The sequence below is a fragment of the Scylla paramamosain genome, chromosome 8 (assembly GCF_035594125.1).
Source record: "Scylla paramamosain isolate STU-SP2022 chromosome 8, ASM3559412v1, whole genome shotgun sequence".
In the NCBI taxonomy this organism is placed as follows: domain Eukaryota; kingdom Metazoa; phylum Arthropoda; class Malacostraca; order Decapoda; family Portunidae; genus Scylla; species Scylla paramamosain.
In genome coordinates this window covers 16,976,464-16,994,165 of record NC_087158.1, presented here as the reverse complement: position 1 = coordinate 16,994,165, position 17,702 = coordinate 16,976,464, and the positions used below count along the sequence as shown (strand labels likewise).

At 37.8% G+C, this 17,702-nt stretch overlaps 4 protein-coding genes across 5 annotated transcripts in view; 3 read left to right on the top strand and 1 right to left on the bottom strand.

Annotated features, from left to right (window-relative positions):
- LOC135102874 (uncharacterized) overlaps window positions 1–17,702 on the bottom strand; it is a 42,789-nt gene that overhangs the window by 3,464 nt on the left and 21,623 nt on the right. For both annotated transcript variants that reach the window (XR_010269818.1, XM_064008470.1), the window contains exons 3-6: window positions 4,310–4,368; window positions 1,167–1,378; window positions 569–713; window positions 80–236 (exon numbers count right to left, since the gene is read on the bottom strand). Coding sequence is in view for 1 of the 2 variants with exons in the window: in XM_064008470.1 (XP_063864540.1) it covers window positions 80–236; window positions 569–713; window positions 1,167–1,261 (397 nt within the window). In the remaining variant the exon portion in view is untranslated. The remainder of the gene's footprint in view (window positions 1–79; window positions 237–568; window positions 714–1,166; window positions 1,379–4,309; window positions 4,369–17,702) is intronic.
- On the top strand, window positions 14,410–14,916 carry LOC135102552 (craniofacial development protein 2-like). Its single transcript, XM_064007834.1, has one exon. It carries the CDS (start codon window positions 14,410–14,412, stop codon window positions 14,914–14,916), a length of 507 nt encoding a protein of 168 aa, XP_063863904.1.
- On the top strand, window positions 15,160–15,621 carry LOC135102551 (uncharacterized). The gene has a single exon (XM_064007833.1). It carries the CDS (start codon window positions 15,160–15,162, stop codon window positions 15,619–15,621), a length of 462 nt encoding a protein of 153 aa, XP_063863903.1.
- On the top strand, window positions 16,570–16,917 carry LOC135102550 (uncharacterized). The gene has a single exon (XM_064007832.1). It carries the CDS (start codon window positions 16,570–16,572, stop codon window positions 16,915–16,917), a length of 348 nt encoding a protein of 115 aa, XP_063863902.1.

Sequence of the window (17,702 nt, the reverse complement as noted above, 5' to 3'; positions counted from 1 at the left end):
GAAGTAGGGATCCCAATGTATAAGAATGTCCCAGAATACCCAAAAGGTCCCTTCCATTGCTTGAAGTTACTTGCATTACCTATAAGAGATGAGATAGGGATTGCCAGAATCTGCTTTGCAGTGCATGTAGTTGGAAGAGTGACAGTGGTAGCCAGGCTGACTGCAGTAGTGGAAGCCACCAGTGGTGTTAGTGCAATATTGGAAGCAGGACCTGGGTGCCACACACTCATCAATGTCTGTGGCAGAGAATTACACCCTTAGGAACACAGATTTGGTGGGATGTTTAGAAGAGCGGTTAAAGAATGATATCTGTACTCATAAGAAATGCATATCACAAGCCTAAATTACACAAAATATTAAAGAGTATCCTATCTGCACATCACTGTATACAAATGTGGATAACAGATCTTAATCATACTCATGAGACAGAATCCTTGTTGAAATATCCTAAGAATAATAAAAACATCCTTGGAAACCCCAGTAACTTCCTCTTTAGACTATCAGATGTAGAGATGAAGGGCCAAGATGTTTGAGAATACAGACTGAAGAGTGACACTCAAGTCCTCACCTTCACAGTTAAACTTCTTGATAAGTTTGTGCCCTGGCTGGCTCTGGCAGTAGTAGTTCGGCTCCACAGTGCTGACACAGAGGTGCCCACACCCGCCATTCTTCTCCCGGCACTCATCAATGTCACACGGCAGCACCATCTCATCCTGCCACAAGGATTGCATTTATTTCATTACTTTGTGGATGTAATGTTGTATACTTTTACTCTCTACATGATGGTATTGAGAGTTTACTTGTTAATAAAAATCTACACTAGTGTTAGATGACTAGCACCAATATATTTAATTCAGTTAGGGATGACATTTAAAAGAATCCAATGGAGTTACTTAATGGCAATATCTTTTGTCCTAGAGAAACCTCTAAACAATTTCAAAAGTCTAGCATGAAACAAACAAGGTGGGTTAAGGAGTACACTGAGTGAATGAGTGAGTCACATAAGCAAAGAAGTCTCCTCATCTCCCCATTACTGCAAGAAAAAAAACATCAACTCACCAACAACAGAATGTAAGAAGATCTACAAATCTAGTATGAAATAATGAAGGAGATGAGAACTTGAATGACTGAGTGAGCGAGTGACATAAGCAAGACAGTCTCCTTACCTCTCCACTACTGCAGCCATTGATGACGTCACAAAAGCACTGCTTCTGGATGCACTTGCCGCCAGTTTTTTCAGTTCCCCCTGACAGTCTCTCATGCAGTTTCCATCAGCACCGTCCAACACCCAGATAAGGATGTCAGTGCACTCAAAAAGTTCCTCCAGTAGGTCTGGCAGGAGGACATGCCACCAATGTCCCAGATATTCAGCTTGTAACTATTGAGGACATAGATTGAACTTGTACTACCTAGTGAAGATTTATTTATTTATTTATTTTTAATTATTTATTTATTTATTTTTATTTATTTATTTTTTTTTTTTTTTTATGTAAGAGGAGCACTGGCCTAGAGTGACAAAAGGAATGGGGGAAAAAAAGGCCCACTGAGTTGCTAGTCCCTAAAATAGATTCAGTTTTATGTACCAGGAAAACAAATTCAGCTATTTTCTATTAAAGGACACAGATTCAAATATATTTACTGAAAACAAATGCTTTCCTGCAACTACCAAAGACACAAATCCACCTTTACTTATATTGGAAACAGAATCAATCTTGCATTTACTAAGGACACATATTCATCTGGTATGTACTAGGAACACACATTCATATTGTATTAGTGGGTATACATATTTATCTCATACCAACTGGGAATGCAGCTGCAGACTGCATGTATTCAGGACATAATTTAGTTTATATTGAGACTAATTCAGCTTATATCTATCTAGAATACAATAGCAATAGTACATTCGTGAAACTGGTGAGGTTCTGGCATTTAAGTTACGTTATTTGGGTTACTGGGGGTGTGTGTGGCCAAAATACCTCAAAACACACTCACAACACGCCAAGACATCCACAAAGTTCACCCAAACGCACCTGAAGCACACTCGTAACAACCTTAAAAAGGACAAAACTCACTCAAACACACACGCACACGAAAAAAAAAAACTCAAAATACCCCAAAACACACTCAAAACATCCTTAACAAAACTCACAAAGACAAACCGAAGACATTGAAAACACCTAAATATGAGAAAACTCATTCAATCACACCTAAAACAAGCTTAAAATATCCAAAACACACTGAAAACATATCACAACACCTCAAAACACTACAAAAAGAAAAAAAAAAACACCCAAATCACACTAAAAACATCCTAAACACTCAAAATACCCTGATATACTCACAAAACTCACCCAAGACAATCAAATTATGCTGAAAACATCCAAAACACACCAAAAACATCCCACAACTTAGAATACCCATCAAATTTACACAAACACACACAAAACACTCTCAACACCCCAAACTCGCGAAAAAGAAATCACCCACACTCAAAATATCTAAAGCACATCCAAAAAAATCCCAAAATTAATTCAAACACACCAAAACACCACCGAATATGACCAAGACACACCAAAACGCACCCAGTACAAACCACACACTCAAATACACCTAAAAGACCCCACAAAAAAAAAAAAAAAAAAAAAAAAACTCATCCACAAAAAAAAAAAAAAAAAAAATCACAGCACATCAATATATCCCCAAAACCCACCCAGAACACTCCACAACATACTCAACACATCCTATATGGCTAATAATACGTAAAATGCACAGAAAAACATTTTTTGCCCCACTTAAAACACCCTAAATTCACCCAAAACACTCAGGTAACAGCAAAATATACATCCCAAGCACATCTAAACACCTCCAAAACATTTTCAAAACACACCACAACACTCCTAAATACACCCAAAACACTTAAAACATCCAAAACACACGAAATATTACAGAAAAAGGAAGGGCAGGAAGGGAAACTAAGCTAAACGTTGTCATCTTGGTTATACCTGTTATACCTGCTCCTACATTTCTCCTTATTTCTTCCTCCTCCTCTTCCATTTCTCTAATTTTTCTCCTTCTACCTACACACCTGAGTTTGGAAACAGCTGGAAACACCTAGAAAATACTGGAATTAACGGTAAATATTGATGAGGAGACACTGGAGCCGAGCGAGTCCCGGATCCTTGATGACGTCACGGGCGACCTGCCGCCAGCCCGCTGGATTACGTACGTAACGTATTTAATTTTGAAATTGACCTCTAGAAAAAATGAAGCTAGGCTCGAATGTCTTATATATTCTGATTTGATAATTACTCTAATTAATATTCACAATATCAAAACATCTCCAGCATGAGCAGTTGTAAAGAAATATTAATATGAAATATGGAAAAGTGTTGGACTTTTGACACTATTAAAAACACTGAAAAGTCTACCCATTTTACTTTACACACGTAAAAAAACACTTTAAAAAATCTGAACTATTTTTTCAAGCATTGCAAAGTTAGTTACAAGCTAAAACAGATAAATAAAAATGTAAAAAAATGACAAAATCACCACTTTTAACGGGACCATAAGCCTATTTAAAATCCACATACTTAACTCTATAGGAACGCAAAATACATTAAATATCATAAACGATTTTTTCAAGCAATAAAATCTTTATTAAAGCTTCCAATAAAAGAGCCAAGAATCGGGTTGGGTAAAAATAACCGTATAAACCGCCCTTTATTTACGCATAAAACAACAGCAAATTCAGAATATTTACTTAACTGAAGCAAGAAAAACACTTGAAAAGCAACAAGATATTTTTAGAAACCATAAAATCTTACTATACAAGTTAAATAAAGTCATTCAGAAAAATAGAAAAAAAATATTGCAACCGACAAGTTGGCGCAGGCAACAATGCATCATGGCGGCCCTCTGGGGCGACCTGAGTGGGGGAGCCGGCTGCCTTATTACCTCAATTATTTCTTCATGACAATAAAACCAGGCAATGGCGGATATATCTGACCAGCGGATATGAAGGCTAGACATATGGCCCCATCTTGTGATATGTTTGGCTTACAATAAGTGAGAGATGAAGCAAATAAAGGCTGAAAACACTGACGCCCGACCTCTACCTCAGCTGACAGATTGTTTACATATTGATGAACTTTCAATATTTCTCTAAATCTCCAACTGTTTCCAGACTCCGATGTAAACAAAATCTAAAAATAAATCAACCTCAAAAAATACCTAAAAAACGACTAATTAAACCTAAATAAACGAGGACGAAGGATGACTAGGGGGTGGCTGGGAACGCTGGACTAACCTTACATACTCATGCCTCTCTGGTGCTGCTCAGCGGTGCTCGATGCAGGGAGAAGCTGCCTGGAATAAGGAAACACTGGTTAATAGAGCGTGTGGGGCAAGACTGACCAGTGCTGACAAAAACACTAGCCAGCCAGCCACTGCCCTCCTTCCCCAGCGCCACCTGTTACTGGTCCTTCAACCACAACCACAAACATACACACAAAAGTTCACATGTTACCAAATAACATGTCAAATAATATCCTCACTTCCCTTTCTCCACTCCACATCCACTACATGATTATGAACGGAAACATCACTTACTGCTGCACCGTGTCACCATAGCAAACAAACGAGCGCAGGATAGACTCAACTAAAAAATGTTCTCTCGCTCTCTCTCTCTCTCTCTCTCTCTCTCTCTCTCTCTCTCTCTCAGCCACAAAAAGACAGGGTTTTGAAGGGTGTTTCTCTAGTTAATAAAGTCGAAATGTTGTAGATCTGTTAATAGAACTGTAAAAAACATCTTTAAAAAAAGTGTCACTTAAATTACAGGCCTTTAATGGCGTGTTTTTCCTGTTAGATTTGTAGAAATGAAGTTAATCTGTCACAAGAACCGTAAAAACACCCTTGAAAACCCGTGGAACTACTGAGAGAGAGAGAGAGAGAGAGAGAGAGAGAGAGAGAGAGAGAGAGAGAGAGAGAGAGAGACATACAGACACACAAACGAAAGCATTTCTAAACCTGTGCACTGAAGTTATGGATCATGCTGAGGACTAAGCTTTTATTAAGTCGATGTATGCTGAACTTTATTGATATTATTGGTTGAGAATAGTTTTATTTTTTTATGCTTCTGTCTTATCTTTTAATGTATTTTATTACGCTTATAATACTTGTTTTTAATTTATTCTTTACAATATTATTTTTTACCTCCCTACTTGGTAGCTGGTATATAGCAAGCAGCCTTGTTTGGTACATACAAGCCAAAGCAGCGGTAGATAAGAGATAAGTGGTACATATAAGCCAAAACAGTGGTATACAGGAGCTGGCACATAGCAGCCGACTGTACGTACCAGCTAACATTCACACCAGCACTGAATCCTGTCCCCTACCCCATTTAGCCTTTGCCAAACCGACTCAGCATCATACCAATCGTAACACTTTTAACAAGCTACTCCTCTGGAGCTACGTGTTACCTTCTTCCTACACTTCCCGCACTCTTTGTCAAACATTTCCACTCAAAATGGAGCCACCATACAACCCACACACTCCAATAACTTTAAATAAAAGTGTTCAAGAGCTGACGCTTAGTATTCAATCTCATGTCGCCATTCCTCCAGTGTATGGGTTCTGATTCATTAACTGTTGAAGTTCGTTTTTCTAATTTCCCTTACTTTTTAAAGTTTCAATCCCCTTTTTTGTATATTTTATATTTCTATATTGTGTTTTTTTGTTGTCTTAAGCGAGTTTTATTTATTTATTTTTTTTTATATTACTTACGTTATGGAATCTCAAATCAACAGATTAGAAGATAAGTTTATATATGTATGTATGTAGAACACCACCACCTAAAGAGAGCACAGCCATGGGCATAAGATAGATTAAAATCTTTATAGTAACAGTTGCATTTTCAAAACTTAAAAGCTATAAGAACAAAAAATAGACATACATATATTGCATGCAGTCAGATAATGACAGACTGAAGGATTGGCAAATGAAAAACAGGGCAAAACACACACACACACACCATCACCATATGTAGAATGAAAAGACAACACACACACACACACACACCATCACCATATGTAGAATGAAAAGACAACACACACACACACACACACACACACACACTATGAGCTATGACCTCTTTCCGTATAAGAACAACTGGCTGGCTGTGTGACCAGTAGACGACCATAGGTGACAGGTGAAACACACACACACACACACACACTATGAGCTATGACCTCTTTCCGTATAAGAACAGCTGGCTGGCTGTGTTACCAGTAGACGACCATAGGTGACAGGTGAAACACACACACACACACACATAATAGAAGAGGAGGCAGTAGGCACCTGCCGAAATGATAATTACTCCACCTAAAGCACTAGTACAGAGGATGCTGTGAACTTGTGATTTCAACCACCTGTGACCACACTGAATGTTTCTCTTTGTCTCACAATGCAAGGGGGCAGTCAGACCCTGCCCTCTAAAGACATCTCTCTTCCTTCACACAAAACTACAAGCACCTAATTACACACACAACCTTCACTCATAATTCAAAATCATGGCGACTCCTACACCAGCCTTAGATTCCCCATCTGGGAATGGGACCACAAATGTCCCTGTCATGGATCGGAGTTCCTTTACACGTTACCACCTGCCGATCACATGCGACTCCTGGTTGAGTCTCCAGGTAGACTAGGGTAGGACACTCAAAAGAAAGCAGTCATAAATATTTGACTTATATTTACACAGTAACTACAACAAAGGCCTGGCTAGCTATGGCTACACTCAGTGGCGCGTGGGCCGCACACAGAGAGAAATACCTATTCCTCCGGAAGTGAGGCCAATGCCCGGTCCTTTTACGTTGTGAGAGCACAGCCTTACGTTAAGTTACTGGGTAACGGAGGTAATTAGCCGGCACTATGCACTGTATCACTATGCCGCGCAAGGAGCGACGACCACGTGGTCGCTGGGTGACTGGAAATGCAATCTTGTGAACAGGCCTTACCACAAATAACTCACCCAAGGCGTTCCACTGGTGTACTCACTCCTCCAGTCTGCTTCTATGAAAGCCAGCTTCGTCGGTCAGGGCTTCGGCTTACCGCTGCACCACGCTGTCCTTTCTGCAGGCTGGTTCGGGAGGAGTCGAGGAGGACACGTCTTAGGCGCTGGGTGACCCGGCTGGGAGTGAGGCCTGGCAAGGTCGTGACCCGCTCACCTCGGCCCGCGCGCATTGATACAGGCTCCGCCCACCTCCCGCATGGCGAATGGTTGTCTCCTATGACGGGGCGGTAATTTATTGCCCTCTCAAAATCTAGTGTTCCTGTGCTCTCACAGTCCCCAGGTCGGACTGTTCATCTGATATCGACTCTAAGCGTCTTGAAATCCTCCCTCAACTTTTCTTTATTAGTTTCAGTCTGTGGAACATCACCTTTCCTCTTATAAACCTCTTCTTTTCCTCACTGAATCACAGGTGTCTCAGACAATTGAATTGTTCCCTCTTACTTCTCTAGCCTCATTTTCAATCCAAAGCTGGATGTTGAGATTACGTGCGCAATGACGCAACCTGTTTTCGTGCCCACGCTCTTGAATCTTCTTGGTTTTCAACAATCTGGCTACAACTACAGAATCACTCTCAAACTAAATTTATCTGTGCTGTATACCTCTCACTTAACTCCTATGGCTATGAGAAATTCTTTGACTACTTAACTTCTAAAGTGGAGCACATTCTGACTCTCTTCCCTTTTACGGAGATCTCCATTCTTGGAGACCTAGAGATGAAGGAAATGCAGAAAATTCCTTTAATACTGAACGATTCTCTCCACTGACCATTCTTCACGGAATATATATATATATATATATATATATATATATATATATATATATATATATATATATATATATATATATATATATATATATATATATATATATATATATATATATATATATATATATATATATATATATATATATATATATATATATATATATATATATATATATATATATATATATATATATATATATATATATATATATATATATATATATATATATATATATATATATATATATATATATATATATATATATATATATATATATATATATATATATATATATATATATATATATATATATATATATATATATATATATATATATATATATATATATATATATATATATATATATATATATATATATATATATATATATATATATATATATATATATATATATATATATATATATATATATATATATATATATATATATATATATATATATATATATATATATATATATATATATATATATATATATATATATATATATATATATATATATATATATATATATATATATATATATATATATATATATATATATATATATAAATTCATCAGAGGTAATACTAGTAGTAGTAGTAGTAGTACTGGCGGTTAGATTAGACGAATTATGTTTAGGTTTGGATTTGTTAATCAATTTGATGATGATAATCCCTGTCTGACAGATGAAGAGTAGGCCGATACTGGCTACGCCGACCAAGATCAGCATTCGCAGGATGGTGAAGAAGCTTCATGTCCAACAGGCCCTGTGCGTTGTGCAATTCAAGCCTGAGGGCATCGGCTTTTTCATACCTCCGCTTCAATGATATTAATGCTCTCATTGCCTCTGTATATCAAACATAAATCTTACTGTAACAAATTAACGCTGTACATTAGCATTTCAGTTAGTCATGTCAGCATAATCAACTTTAATAAACATACAGAATAAATGTTTGGCGACAGTGAGGATATAATTAATACTGTTTAATGCATTCTGAACCATGTCTTCACCCTCACTGTGATGTATTTTTCTACAGTGATGAAGCGTAAGCCATTACATCTCACCCATGATAGGCCTACTGCTGCTAGCAATTCAGCGTTAAGAGGCCACAAAAATTATCATCCCTCTTCCTCTCAAGTCCGTTCCACAGACAACCACGTAACGCGGGTTTATAGTTCAACTCATATAATTCTTGACATTTCTCCTTGTTATCGTAGCTAAAAGAATGTTCATATACAGCACATGAACAACTACATTTTCACATTAATTTTATACATGAAAACGGTTGTCTGAAAGAAATTTGTAAACACCAAATTTTCCAAATGTTAATACATTACCGCTTTTTATGTACCATCATTACACCTCTCCGTTTCAAATCTTCAAGTTCTCTCAAACTTTTTATTGATTCCATCCTTTCACTTATTTTTAATTATCTTATTTTTTCTTGGTTTCTGTTGAACATAATACCTTGTCTTTAGAGATTGCTTTTTGTAGTTTTAACATTTTTGTTTCTGTTAATCCTTGGACGAAGATTTCTTCTTTGTAGACTTTCTTCTCTATAAGTAATGTGTGCTGCTTCATCACACTATTATTATCACTAGTGCTTTAATGCTTGCGAGTATTAAAAATAAGCGTTTTCCATTGAGACATTACTTTTAATGTCATTCCTAATGAGATCTTTGGACCATTTACCACTGTCTGTATCTAAGTTAATTACAGACTTTCTAAAGTGATAAATATTGCCTGTGAAGGAATACATCCTCTAAGGGCACCGTAACAACAACGCATTTCTCTTCCTGGCTGTCTTGCAGCTCTGGTCTCAGGAAGACAGAATGTTTCATTCCGTTTTGGTCAAACCCTACGATCCTTCACCATTTGATTTACATTCACCATTTATCCTTCTTCAAGGCGTCTGCCTACAAGACAGGGACTCAGATGAAGTCCACCTTCTCCAAAACACAAACCACTTCCAAAATCTTTCTTCAAATTAGATACTGGAGCACAGCTTATGAAAAATTGTCTCAAGAGTTATACACATAGACATCACTCAAGAGTATCTTTATTTTCCTGCTGTCATTCCCTCCGAGGCTTGTTTTGAAAACGCTGCTAAGGTGATGGCGGTGCAACGCCTTTCATGGCCTCATTTAAAGGATGCTTCATAGCGTACCCGATGTCGAGTCCGGAATATTGAGAGACAATACTGAGACATGTAAATTGAATTCATGAAGCTTCGTGGCAGAAACGTTTGGGGAGTCTCGCGGACAAGAATACGAGACCACCCTCTTACAATGCATTGGAGGAAATATCCTTATGACATGGAGAGGATGATACTGCCTTCAAATAGTGTATAAATCTAGAATGTGATTAATAAAGTCCTTATATTCAGTCTGCACCATGACAAACATTCTCTCTCTCTCTCTCTCTCTCTCTCTCTCTCTCTCTCTCTCTCTCTCTCTCTCTCTCTCTCTCTCTCTTACCCACTGGTTTGGGGCTGTTTAAACCAGAGGCCATGCTTCGTTGGTTTGTGGGTGTCGTGGCAGAGGCCTACAATATTTAAAATGAAAATCTAAATACATTCAATATATTCAACATGCACTCACTTAACAAATACCGAATGTCCATGCCGGTTTTTCTCAGTATAGTGTGGTCTGGTCTTGCTGGTCGCCGTAAACGTGCCTCTGACATGCCTCGGTGAGGGGTTCGTGACAATGAATAAAGGTGGACCCACACACACATCACCACCAATCACCACTTGACCGCCTCGACGAGCATCGTTGCTCTTTTTTTCTTTCCTTATCTTAATTAAATCTTGCATTTTCTATATATCGGTATGTCAAAATAAAAAAAATAAAAATAAATGAAAATAGAGAAAATATACATGATGGCGCCATCCTCAAGTTATTATATACGAGATGTCTTTTAAGCTCATATCCTATTTTTGTATGCAAGTCAAGGCTAACTAAAATGACCAACACCTCCATTTCCGATAGACTGCGTACAAACTCGAAAGAAATTGTTAATGGTTAACATCATCTTGCTGATTCATATAGAAAAGCCTAATATATATATATATATATATATATATATATATATATATATATATATATATATATATATATATATATATATATATATATATATATATATATATATATATATATATATATATATATATATATATATATATATATATATATATATATATATATATATATATATATATATATATATAGAATACTGAATTATTTTAAAGGTCTATCAACACCTATATATTAGGCTAAAATCATGATATTGGAGGGGGAACCAAGACAAAGCTACACACACACACACACACAACCAGAACTGACGGGGATCACCTTCCTAATATTTCTGTTTCCGTCACTACTCCGAAACTTTACTAGCATTTCATGCAAAGCCACACCGACTCAAACTATTGGAAAGAAAATACAGAAAAAAAAAAAAATATGGTACAAGAAAACAATATCAGTATTGCCAGATACAAGTTTGTGCAGGACATGTTATTAGATTTCTCGAACGAGTCTCCCAGTAATACACAACCCTCTGAACCACCGTGAATGAAGCAGCCTGGAGTACCATTTACGACCATTATGTTTTAAGATCAGAGATACATCCGTCTTCATTACTTTAAGCAAAATTAAACGGCTCAATATGTAACACTGTTATTGTGGTAAGCGTAACTTGCCAAACACAAACACACACACACGCACACACACAACAAAGTTACTGAAATTAATCCAATATCAGTAACCGTAACTGGGTTATAAACCTATTTGGTTAGTTTGCGTGCTTCACCATTGTTAGTTGATGTTGTATTGGTGAGGTCCAAAGAATCACCAAGGTAAAGTCTGGTGTATATCATAACTATAACTGTACAAGGTAGCGTTGAAAAATAGGGCCAGGGCCTTACACGGAGCACGGACGGATACAACTCTGAGGTCACAGTGAGGTCAGAGGTGGAGCGCGGGCCGCAGAAAGCTTAGCCCACAAACAGAGGCCTGGAGAGACGAGAAGCTCTCGTGAATAAACAAATAAATAAATTATAAATAATAATAGTAATAATTACAATAGAAATAATCATAATAAAAACAGAAGAAAATTAACTTACATATTATATACTATCATATTGTCCCTTGTTGGCGCACTTCAGTGGGTCTGTTTTCGCACTTTTGTTGCCTTTGGTTAGTGCAGTTGCTTTTAGGATTTTGTATTACTACAACTTTACTTGATTTTGACATTTCGTATTATTATTTTACTCTACCCACATTTCGTTACTTTTCAGCCTCTTGTACTGGCGCATATGACCACGATGATGCGTCATGATATTTTCTAAATCAATCAATCATGCAGGTCTCTGACTGATGGCGAGGTATTTGGGTGCCTTAAGAGAGTCCACCATCCAAGAACAAACCTCGGGAACGTCCGGAAAATGGCAAACGTATTTCTCTTCATTCAATCCTCGCGTCCCCTTAATATGCATTTTTTTTTTTTATTTGCCCAACTTCTCTTTTAAATCTGGCATGTTTTAATTTGGTTTCCTATTCACAAAATTTTCTCCCTTTAAGTTTTGTTTTACACTAACATTACACATTTCATTCCAGTAGAGTGGCCATGTTGTTGTTGTTGTTGTCGTTGTTGTTGTTTTTGTTGTTTATATTGTTATTACCGTTATAATTACTTTGTTATTGGACCAAGTATAACGTTCAAACCACGGCTGAATGACCATTTATTAATTAGAGGTTCATCTATATTGCCCTATAGATAGGTTTCCACAAACCGAACACCTCTGTATTTGAATTATTTTTTTCTCTTACACAAAATAAAACAAATCTATATAGCCCAAAACGAGTTTTACCTGCCTCTAAAATTGTTTAACTTACGTAGAAATCTTAGAAACTTATTCATTTTTTATTTTTTATTTTATTTTTTTTTTTGTCGAAAAAAAAGGTTAATTCGGTCACTTAGATTTAGGACGGAAGACGTCCTTGGTCTTAGATGTGCATTTTCTGCCAGGACAGCCAGCTACGCTCGAGTTTGCGGCGAGGAGGGAAGTTTCAGGAACTGCCTTAAAAAACGGGGTTAGTTGGATACAATATCCACTTTCGGTACTCTAGTGTCAGTGAAAGGGCAGGGAACAGACGCTGGCAGAGCAGTTTGTGTGTGTTTCAAATGTAAAACAATAACATCTCGGAGTTCATCTTGGCCTTAGTTGCCTTGTTCACACTTCATGTACAGTGCATTGCATGAACTTTATACCAAAAGATATACTAACGTGCTAAAAATTACTGTTTCTAAGACTAAAATGTAACCTAAGTATTTCAAAAGACCAGACAGAACTCACATTGAACTATTTTAATTTAAATAAGAGTAATAAAAAAAAAACTTGTTTGTTGGAAGATAATTAAAGATATCATAATTTTAAAAACAGAAATAACTATGGTGGTTTTTCACGTCTCATACATTTTGCTGTCAAGTTTAATAACTACATCAGTTTTGGGTGTTGCTACTTTGACGAAGAGTTTCTTGTACCTACATAGGAAAGTCAAGGTTAGGAACTACTTCCAGGCTAGCAGCCCAGACAGTGACATCACGTAGTGAGAGTGAACTTGGGAAATTCCCTGTTGTATCGTCCTCTTTCGTTGTTGTGTCCTACGTCCATGTTTTGTTGTTTTGGTCCCCGATTCTAATCTACGGCTCCCTCTTCCATGTCTTCCTGTGTTTATACACTATCTTTGTATAATTACCTATTTGTTGTCTCATTTCATCCTTCTCCGTTCCTTCTTTCTTGTTCCGTAATGTAGGCTTAATGTATGGTTACAACGCAACTATCAAAGAATGGAATTCATTATCAAGCAATATAAAATGTATGGCTTCAATATTTAGATTTAAAACTGCAATAAAGAAACATTTTGTTCAACAGGAAAGACAGAGATGTGAGAATGGCTTTATATTTTATCATTTGTTGTTCTTAGAATCTCAAGGTACAAATTTCATATTATATTACATTATATTATTACGTATAATATTACGAACCCAGCCACTGGGGGAGCAAGCCAGAGCAACTCAGTGCCGGTCCCAAGCCCGGATAAATGGGGAGGGTTAGCGGTAGGAAAGGCATCCAGCTGTAAAAACCTGTGCCAAAACCATGGAGCGAGGTCAAGAGTATGAGAATACAGCTAGGGCGTCCCCTGTATGCGACGCGCAGGAGCCTCGCCTTGCTGCTGCGATTAGTGGGAGAAGCTACCGTGTCCTGGGCGGCCACGGCTAAAGAAGATAGCCCAAAGAGTTGGTTCCTTAAATGTTGGGAGCATGACGGGAAGGAGTAGAGAAGTAGCGGATGTGATGAAGGAGAAAAATTAACATCCTTTGTGTCCAGGAGACCAGATGGCGAGGTAAGAAGGCCAGAGAACTGGGAGATGGGTACAAGCTCTTTTACAGTGGAGTAAACAAGGAAGGAAGAGGAGGTGTGGGAGTGGTATTGGATGCTGAGTGGAAGAAACACATTGTGAATGTAAACAGGTGTAGTGACAGTAATGAGCATTAAGCTAATGTATGGAAAAGTCACAATTAACATCATCAGTGCCTACGCACCACAAGTCGGCTGTAGTATTGAGGAGAAAGAGGATTTTTGGGAAAAGATGGGTGCACAAATCACTGGGATGGGTGAGGAAGAGAGAATCATCCTTGGGGGTGATTTGAATGGCCATGTGGGAAGAAATAGAAATGTTATTGAGAGAATACATGGGGGATGGGGTGTGGGAGAGAGAAATGAAGAAGGTGAAAAGGTGGTAGATTTTGCAGTGGCTTTCGACATGGCAATCTTGAATACTTTTTATAAGAAACAGGAAAATCAGATGTGGACATATTGCAGTGGAGGAAGGAAAAGTCAGATCGATTTCTTAATGTGTAGGAGAAATAACTTGAAGGAAATAAAGAATTTTAAGGTTATCAATGGCGAGAGTGTTGCACTTCAACACAGGCTGATCGTGATAGACTTCGAGATGAAAGAGGAAAGAAGGGGTAGACAACAACGAATATCAAGAATTAAATGGTGAAGGTTGAAGGATGAGGAGTTGAAAGCGGAGTTTAAAATCAAAGTGCTGGACAGGATGGTAGAAGCTGAAGATCCAGACACACGGTGGACAACAAACAGCAGGCACATAATTGAGATAGGGGAAGAAGTATGTGGGAAAACATCAGGCAAGGACCCCCCCCCCCGGATAAGGAATCTTGGTGGTGGAATAATGAGATGAGAGAGAAAGTTAAGGCAAAGAAGGAGGCAAAGAAAATATGACAGAATGGAAAATGAAGAAGCAGAAAGAGCCTACAGAGAAGCAAATAAAGAAGCGAAGAGGTCAGTAGCACAAGCGAAAGCTAGAGCAAGGGAAGACATGAACGATAAATTGGAAACCAAGGAAGGTGAGAAGAGGATATTTGCACTAGCAAGACAGAGAGAGAAGTCAACAAAGGATTTTACGCATATCAAGCAGGTTAAAAATAAGGAAGGAAGAGTTCTAATTGATAACAATGAAGTAAGAGAGCGATGGAAAGAATATTTCAAGGCACTTTTGAATGAGGAAAACGCAAGAGGAGTATTGGAGGATGGGGAACCAAATGACAGGAGAACAACAGCAGTTTCAAGGGAGGAAGTCAAACAAGCATTGAGGAGGATGAACGATGGGGAGACAACAGAGCCGGATAACATACCTGTAGAGGTGTGGAAGAGTTTAGAAGAGGAAGGACTTGAGTGGCTGTGCTGATTGGTAAATAAGATCTATGAGGAGAAAATCCCAAATGCATGGAGATGCAGCGATATTGTCCCAATATACAAGGAGAAAGGAGACATACAGGACTGTAAAAATTACAGAGGAATTAAATTAATGTCTCATACAACGAAACTGTACGAAAGGATAACCGAGAGAAGAGTAAGGGGAGAAACAGGTGGGAGACGAACAATTTGGATTTATGCCGGGGAGAAGTACTACCGATGCAATCTTTGCGCTAAGACAACTACTGGGGAGGTATGGGGAGAAGTAAAGAGAGTTACACCTTATTTTTATTGATTTGGGAAAAGCTTATGATAGAGTACCACGCCAGGAAGTTTGGGCTAGTATGAGAAGGAAAGGAGCATCAGAGAAATATGTGAGAGTGATCCAGGACATGTACGAAGGCTCAAGGACGAAGGTAAGGAGCAGTGTGGAAACAATAGAGGAGTTCTGTGTAAGACTGGGTCTGCACTAGGGATCTTCTCTGAGCCCATATCTGTTCAACCTACTCATGGATGGTAATGTTCAAAATATAAAGGAGGCGGCACCGTGGACCATGTTGTTCGCGGATGACATCGTCTTGGTGGATGAAAGTAGAGATGGGGTAGAGAGAAAGTTGGAGAGGTGGCGAGGAGCATTGGAAGGGAGAGGTTTGAGAATTAGCAGGGAGAAGACGGAGTATCTGAATTTTAATGGTCGACAGGAGAGCGAAGTATGGATGAAAGATATGAAGTTAAAGAGTATCAAGGAGTTCAGATAGTTGGGCTCTCATATATCAGCGGACGGCAGCCTGGATGGAGAGATCATTCACCATATCTAATCGGGTTGGAAGAACTGGAAAAGAACAACTGGAGTGCTCTGTGACCGAAAAAAATTAGTGCCAGAGTAAAAGGGAAAGTGTTCAAATCGGTGGTTAGACCCGCATTGTTATATGGTGCGGAGATGTGGCCAATAAAGAAAGCACAGAGGAATAAGTTGGAGGTTGCTGAGATGGGAATGCTAAGGTGGATGCTTGGGGTGACAAGGAGAGATAAAGTGAGAAACAATTTTATAAGAGGAACAGCCAAAGTAACGGAGGTGACAAAGAAAGTACAAGAAAGGAGAATGCGATGGTTCGGTCATATCAAAAGGCGAGAAGAAGGGTATGTCGGCAGAAGGATATTGGATATGGAAATGGAGGGAAGACGACGACGTGACAGACCAAAGAAAAGGTTGAAGGATCGCATTGGAGAGGAACTGAAGAAGAGAGGATTGAGTGGAGAGGAGGTTGGGGACAGAGCCTTGTGGTAAAAAACTAGTGAGGAACAGCGACACCGTATGAACATGGAAGCAGCTGCAGAAGATTACATTATATTATTATGGAGTTATATACTCGTATATATATATATATATATATATATATATATATATATATATATATATATATATATATATATATATATATATATATATATATATATATATATATATATATATATATATATATATATATATATATATATATATATATATATATATATATATATATATATATATATATATATATATATATATATATATATATATATATATATATATATATATATATATATATATACCACTCTCGTAAAGCGTTATCAAAATACGAACGAAACTCATTCACTTTACTTTCTTGAGGAAAGCTCTAAATTATTACGTAACCTAACATAGTGTGACTAAGTTTGAATACAAGCAACACTGCAATCAATACTTTTCCCAGCAAAAGTTAGGCTTACCTACAACCATCCGATCTAAGCCTATCCTGAGAAGATGAGCATTGGGGCTGAAGCGAGTAAGAGACCAATTCCCGCAACGAGGAGGTGAGGGTGAACCAGATCAAGAGCACAGGAGAGAGGGTTTAGCTACCCTCTTTCCAGTTAACTAAAATTATCGGAATGCTGCTGTAACGATCAGATCCTGAATCTGCTTATAGAACTCGTGTTTCCTTTCATCAGATGATTTTACAGCTGCTACATTGTTGGGCTTTCTATCCGTGATAAATAAATTCGCCAGTATTGGGGACGAAGAGTGCGTGGAGGGCCAGGAGGACAGGATGA

Coding starts and splice junctions, on each gene's coding strand:
- LOC135102550 (XM_064007832.1), top strand. CDS start 16,570: ATGTGGCCAATAAAGAAAGCACAGAGGAATAAGTTGGAGGTTGCTGAG.
- LOC135102552 (XM_064007834.1), top strand. CDS start 14,410: ATGTATGGAAAAGTCACAATTAACATCATCAGTGCCTACGCACCACAA.
- LOC135102551 (XM_064007833.1), top strand. CDS start 15,160: ATGGAAAATGAAGAAGCAGAAAGAGCCTACAGAGAAGCAAATAAAGAA.